At 42.9% G+C, this 6,504-nt stretch overlaps 1 protein-coding gene across 10 annotated transcripts; it reads right to left on the bottom strand.

Moving 5' to 3' along the window:
- Positions 1 to 2,374: 2,374 nt before the first annotated feature.
- On the bottom strand, positions 2,375 to 6,152 carry LOC100282700 (Signal peptide peptidase-like 1). 10 transcript variants are annotated; one of them, XM_008679039.3, is made up of 5 exons: positions 5,545 to 6,152; positions 5,307 to 5,375; positions 4,148 to 5,008; positions 2,890 to 3,090; positions 2,375 to 2,701 (listed from the first exon to the last, which is right to left on the bottom strand). In XM_008679039.3, the coding sequence occupies exons 3-5, from the start codon at positions 4,943 to 4,945 to the stop codon at positions 2,585 to 2,587; spliced, it is 1,116 nt and encodes a 371-aa protein (XP_008677261.1). In that variant the 5' UTR covers positions 4,946 to 5,008; positions 5,307 to 5,375; positions 5,545 to 6,152; the 3' UTR covers positions 2,375 to 2,584. The 10 variants fall into 10 exon arrangements, with proteins under 10 accessions (XP_008677261.1, XP_020407150.1, XP_035822823.1 ...); XM_020551561.3 differs by having other exon boundaries at positions 2,863 to 3,090; positions 5,518 to 6,147; XM_035966930.1 differs by having other exon boundaries at positions 2,375 to 2,717; positions 5,518 to 6,147.
- Between the last annotated feature and the right edge of the window lie 352 nt (positions 6,153 to 6,504).

The following is a 6,504-nucleotide window of genomic DNA, read 5'->3' as shown; positions in this document are numbered from 1 at the left end:
GTGCGCCAGCCATGTCACCCGGTCGTTAGGGTTCGACCATTGGAGCTCTGACAGTTGGGGTCTTCTGGCTGTCCGGTGGTGCACCGGACAAGTCCTGTAGACTGTCTGGTGCGCCTGCTGCGCGTGCTCTGACCTCTGCGCGCGCAGGCGCGCATTAAATACGTTGCAGTCGACTGTTGCGCGCGAAGTAGCCGTTGCTCCGCTGGCACACCGGACAGTCTGGTGTGCCACCGAACACTGTCCGGTGCATACACCGGAAGGTCCGGTGAATTATAGCGTAGCGGCCTCCATTTTCCCGAAGGTAGCGAGTTCAGCGTCGAGTTCCTTGGTGCACCGGACAGTCCGGTGCACCAGACCAGGGTGCCTTTGGGTTGTCTTTAGCTCACTTGGTTTGAACCCTTTCTTGGTCATTTTATTGGTCTATTGTGAACCTTTGGCACCTGTAAAACTTATAATCTAGAGCAAACTAGTTAGTCCAATTATTTGTGTTGGGCAATTCAACCACCAAAATCAATTAGGAAAAGGTGTAAGCCTATTTCCCTTTCAGAATACAATAAGTATGATGAGATGTTCGTCTTTAACGGTTCAGAGAGAATCAAGCGTGTGGAAAAGAAAATTGATAAGAACTTAAAGCCATACATGCGGAAAAATGGTAGTTCATGAAAATCTGTATGAATCAAATTGTATTTGTTAGCATGTATGATCGACTATGTATTATGGTTGTCAATTAATTTAAAATCTCTCTAGTTATCTATGTGTACTATTAAAATTCAGTTAAATTGTATTTGCATTTTTTGTTAAAAATTAAAATATTAATATGGCAAATCACAATCGATTCTAATTGAGAACCGCTTGTGATACAAATCGTGCATCACAGACGGTTTTTTCATTACGGACCGTTTGTGAAACAAATCGAGCACCACAAGCGGTTTATATTTCGGACCGCTTGTGATACTAATACATCACAGACGGTCCGAAAGCCAGACGGTTTTTTATTCGAACCGCCTGTGATGTAAAAAGCCTACCGCTTGTATAGAGCCAAATTATACTATTGTAAATTTATGGATTTTCTCTTCTCTCTATTTACGTGTCCGCATATGCATGCTGCCGGAAGGGAGCATATTGTTTGCGTGCTCACATCGTCCTTTAACCGCTTCTTTTGTGTAACGGACATGGCTTAAGAGAGCTTTTCCTATACGATGACAAAATAAAAAAATAGAAGTCAATTATTTTATTGATTTATTAGTATTAATGTTTTTTATTAATAAAGAACTTTGGTTTTATTTTCAAGTGAATAATGTTAGTGTCTATTTGATGCCGCAAGAGTTATGTTGAGAAATGGAACAACTTAATCTTGATATGATTAATAATACAGAAGCAACAGTTATGGAAATGAAATCTACATTGAAGCAATAAATTCGTAAACGGTAAGAATCAGATGAGAAGCTTAAAGAAAAATTAAAACTCAAATTGGGTTGGGTAAAGCCCCCAGATTTTACAGAATATAAGCAAGGCACAATTTGGTTTAAAAATATGATCTGTGTATCGGAAATTAAACATCTTCGTCAGCTTATTTTGAGAGAAGCTAATGATTTGACATATTCTATTCACCCTGGAAGTACCAAGATGATCAGGATCTAAAAGAAAAATATTGGTTGTATGATTTGAAAAGAGATATTGCCATTTATGTAGCATTATGTGACGTGTGTCAGCGAGTTAAGACGGAACATTAAAGTACAGCAGGTTTGCTACAACCTCTTAAAGTGCCTGAATGAAAATGGGGAGAGATTGATATAGATTTTATAGTCGGGCTACTCCGTACACGTGATGGACATGATTCCGTATGGGTTATTGTAGACATATTAACTAAGATTGCACACTTTATACATGTATTGTTCCTATGTATTGCTCCTATGTATTGTATTAGATGCAGTAATACAACAAATCGGAACATGTATGGTTGTATTGTTCCTATGTATTGCTCCCAAAAATGTGCATGTGACTTGTGTTTTCACAGGAGCATCGAGTAAGAACGCGGCATGGCTCTCTATCGGTTTCTGTGTATGGAGTCGTAACTTATCCGGCTGTAGCCTTGAATCGTGAGTGCCTTTGTTGCCTCTAGAATTTGTTTCTTGGTGTAAAGACAGCAAGCTCTGCCGTGGACACAGCAACTTACATTGGTGGGATTCTTCCTGTGTGGTAGACGAGTCATGATTCCAAGGATTGTTTCTGCCTTTCTGGGTGTTTCCACATCACACCCCAAGGGTGACGTTTGATTCCTTTTTTCATGCGTTGATTAATTCAGGCAGGCACGCTGATGGCATCAGCCATGGCACCGCCTCACCATTCAAGCAGTCACGGACAACTGAACCCATGGTTAAAAAGCTGAAATGCATTGAACTTTTCTATTACAAACAGTTACATGATTTGTAAGTGTTTCCTCTTGCGAGCGAAACTAGGTGATGGCTTACATGACTGAACATTCTAGCTTATAAATACTCTCCTTCGGTATGAGGAGGTCAAGTATTGTTTAATTAGATTCAATCACGGTGGGTTCAGATCCTTCTTATTGTCCACTTGGATCTCAGACCTCCAACAAATGAGCTTTCTCGTTCAGAATCGTCCCAGACCCTTCCCATAGCTCCCATAGCTCATTCCGTAACCATGACAAGTACATGACAGGTCCCAGTGTCGATGGCACCTGAAAGCCACAAACTCTATCAGGATGATTAGATGAAGAGCAACCATGCTATAACTATCACACCATCACTATATACCATGACTCCATGCTATGACACATACCAGACTAAGTCAGAGAAGCATAATTTAGCATAACAAAAAATTGGCAATAATGTCCACAACCTGACCGTATAACCTGGCAACACTTACCAGGTACAGTAAGGCTGGTTGAGGAGACTGAGACAAGATCCCAGCAGCTAGTGCAGCTACCAAGCCAATACCATAACCTGTTACAGCATACCACACATAATTCCGCCGTTTTGGGGGAGACACATCTGGTGGAAAATTCACATCCTTGAACTTCCGATTATCAAAAAAGAGTACCAGAGCTAGAAGCATCCCTGGAATGGCCTGGAGGAAGAAAAAATCTAGGTGATTAAATTCAAGACATCAGTGATACGAATAAATTTTACTCAAAAAACAAGAGCAAAGTTGATAGATTACAGACTAGGCAGAAAAAAAGAATCAAATCTGTATGATGCAGTCATGCTGCTTTTGAAAAAAAAAATCCTGAGGTGAATTCGCAAATCATCAATAACCAGAAGCAGGTGCACTGTATGTCGAAACTACGGGAGTACACAGAACGTAGCTCTCGTCAGTGCCATTGGATAATTTTTAGGGTTAAAAACTTGCAAGATCAGACATACTTCTACTATTTATAATGTCAAAGCTGTTACTTGGTCTGCTTCATCTCTGAACTGAACTTTGGAGAAGCAACATGCAGGAAGGAAGCTGATTTTCCCAATCAGTAGGGATGCAAGTTCTCTCTCTGGGTCATTGGATTGACTCAAAACTCATTAAAATGAACTTATATGATTTCGAAGAAACAAAAATAGAACACAAATGAACTAATCGTTCTCCACTTCTTGCAGCTACCAAGTTCTGCCTAAGGTTAGTTGTGGCATAGGCATTGACCAAACTGGCCCTCGGCAGTGACCCAGAGCTACAAAGTGTGTACCCACTTGCATCCTGACCAATTACATATAGATCTGTACAGTAGTTAAGTGCATTACTGTAAACCAAAAGTTAATTGTTATCAAGCTGATAGAGGAGTGTGCAGTGCATATCTTGCTGCCTGGATAAACTAAGATTTGCCAAAAAGTGGTAGGCATTGAACAGTGGACTTGAGTTCACGAAGAGTAACTTTTTTCTTTGGTATGACCTACCTTTGCATGTCAATAAAACCATAGAGGGTTTAACTAACATGTCATTTGGTCTTATTCTGAAACAAAATAGAGTTCATACATATAGACAAGACAAACAATATGAAGCTCAGCAAACATTGGGGTATTAAAAGTAGAACCACTCAAGGAGGGTTCAAGGACTAACAGCAGACGTTATAAAAAGAAAAGGACTAAAAGCAAAATAAAGCAATAAATATTTGCAAGATACAATTTATTGGGCCTACCATGTCTCCAAGGCCAAGCATCATGTAGTCACCAGGATTGCTTCCTGGAACAATCCCACCCAACAAATTCCTTGGAAATACAAGCTTGACTGGAAGCTCCAGCTTCTTTGTAATCAATTGCAATCCGGGCAGGCTGAGCTTATTTGCTACTGTGTGAACAGGATTAGATGCCTTCTGGGTGGCAACAGAAACCATGACATTTGCTCCAAAGAACCTTTCTGAGAAGAACACCCAGAAAATATCATACACAAACAAGCAGGCAAGAAGCAGCGCACAGATTTTTATGTTGGGAAGCCTCACATGGCTGACAAACGCTATACATATGGAAATTCCCAGTAGGTTATTTAGCAACCAATGCCCAGAAACCAACCAGGCTAAGACTGTGGCTATGCAGAAGAGCATCAGCAAACCTTGCAACCGTGTAAAAGACTTTGAACAACACCTGGACACGAATGGGTCCATTAGATTGAACTGCATCTTGAGATAAGTGACATACGGAGACAGGCAAAAGAACAGTGCCATCGCAGAGGCCACAGCAGTAAAAGCAGTCACAAGATGTGAGACAGACGAGAACAAGTAGAACATCAGCAACAGACTGCATGAGCTTGCAAGGGGAATCATTAGTGCCTGTGACCGATCCAATGTAATGGAAGCCTCTGAAAAATCCAAGTTTCTCTCCATCTCTTTGCCATAATCTAGAGCACGCGATGCGGATGCATAGGCCACAGAGATAGCTGTGGCAATGAGAGCAAGTGATGCCGGCTCGAGCAAGTAGGTCAGCTTCCACAAGGATTCCATCCTATGGAAAATTAATAACAGTCCACCCTTATTCTATGCTCTGACTACCAAGGTATCTTCAACCTGCAATAACCAGCAAACAACAAGCAGCGTCAAGGATAGCTTATATATATACAGCATGATTAATCCTTCCGGTTCTTTTCTTTCGTATGTTCCTTCCAATTAATCGTTGTGCAAGCTCCCTAAACAACACAATCTAGTTTGACAAGAAAAATTAAAGCTTTTGCAGCAAACATAAAAAACATTAATGAAAAAATAGCTCTCTGAGAAGCAAATTCAGCATAGGGCATGGAGGTTCAGTCAATTTAAAACAGAGCATGCTCCAACAGAACTGTTCAAACATAGGCGGATGTCCCCGCACCTTGGGTAGTCCAATTTGGGGGAGGGGGGCAAACTAAAATGGATCTTGCGCCGGCAGAGGGCGAATAACCTGTTGGACCCATGGATGGATTAGACAAATACTACAGCAAACACAAAGTAAACACAGGCCCGGAGGGTGAAGAATTTGGAAAAGGGAGAAGGGAAGATCCCCAGAACAAAGCAAACTACTCGTACAAGGGAACCTATCCTACCTAGCTGGATGGTTTGGAGTTCCTCACCGAGTAAGGAAGAAATCAGTCCAAGATGGATCTCCACATCTTTCCGCGTCACGGCATGCCAGTGCAAAATCAGTAGAGGCAGCTCGCGGGGAGGAAGGTTAGGCCTGGGAGAGAAGATTTGTGTGGTTGGGTGGAAGCACGCGTGCGAGATGGCGTCGTGGTCGTCCGAGGTGGACCGGTCCGCGTGGGGTTGGCTAGAGTGGGGATCGGAGTCAGTGCCCGGCTGCGGCTTCCCTCTTCCGACTGCCTTGCAGCCGTTTCCGACTGTAGCTGGCGGTATAGGCAGTGGGGCGGGGGCGGCTGGCCGGCGGCCGCGCTGCGCTGGCTCCTCGCATCCCCTGGCAGCCTAAGCCAGGAGACTGGCGGCGCCGTAGCCGCCGGTAGTCGATTAACCCTCGGAGATTGCGATTGCACCGGCGGATTGGGCGTCGGGTGGGCGGCTGCTAGGTTCGGCCTCGGCAGTGTCGAGGGACGGTCGGACGGAAGGAGAAGAACGGGAACGGGGGATGGCGGATGGGGATCGGAAGGAAACGGGGGTCCGGGGGACGTCGTGGGGGTGGGGCTGACAGGAGCACCTGATTCCGTTTGTGATCGGTTTGGCTTGATTTGATTTTATCACGAGCTAGACTAGTATATAGTTTCGTTTGTTAACAAGTTAACTCGAGCCAAACTCGAAATAACTTATTAGTTCAATCAGATAACATTTGTTAGCAAATAAAGCATACACTTATGTTGGATGAATTATACTAATTAGTGTTCAATTGATGTGATATATGAAATTGTTAGTATTATTACTCTTTTCTAGTATGAAATTGGTCTAGAATGAAATAGAAATTAATTATATTGTTGTGCGTGTATATGTGTGCACCACATATTGTTTTTTATAGCTCGTGAGCTAAACGAGCTAGCTCGAGCTCGCAAACGGGACGAGCCGAGATGATTCTGGCTCGATTCCATAAC

Source organism: Zea mays, chromosome 4 (genome assembly GCF_902167145.1).
Source record: "Zea mays cultivar B73 chromosome 4, Zm-B73-REFERENCE-NAM-5.0, whole genome shotgun sequence".
Lineage (NCBI taxonomy): Eukaryota > Viridiplantae > Streptophyta > Magnoliopsida > Poales > Poaceae > Zea > Zea mays.
Note: the sequence above shows the minus strand (reverse complement) of the source record. Positions and strands in the feature narration are given on the sequence as shown.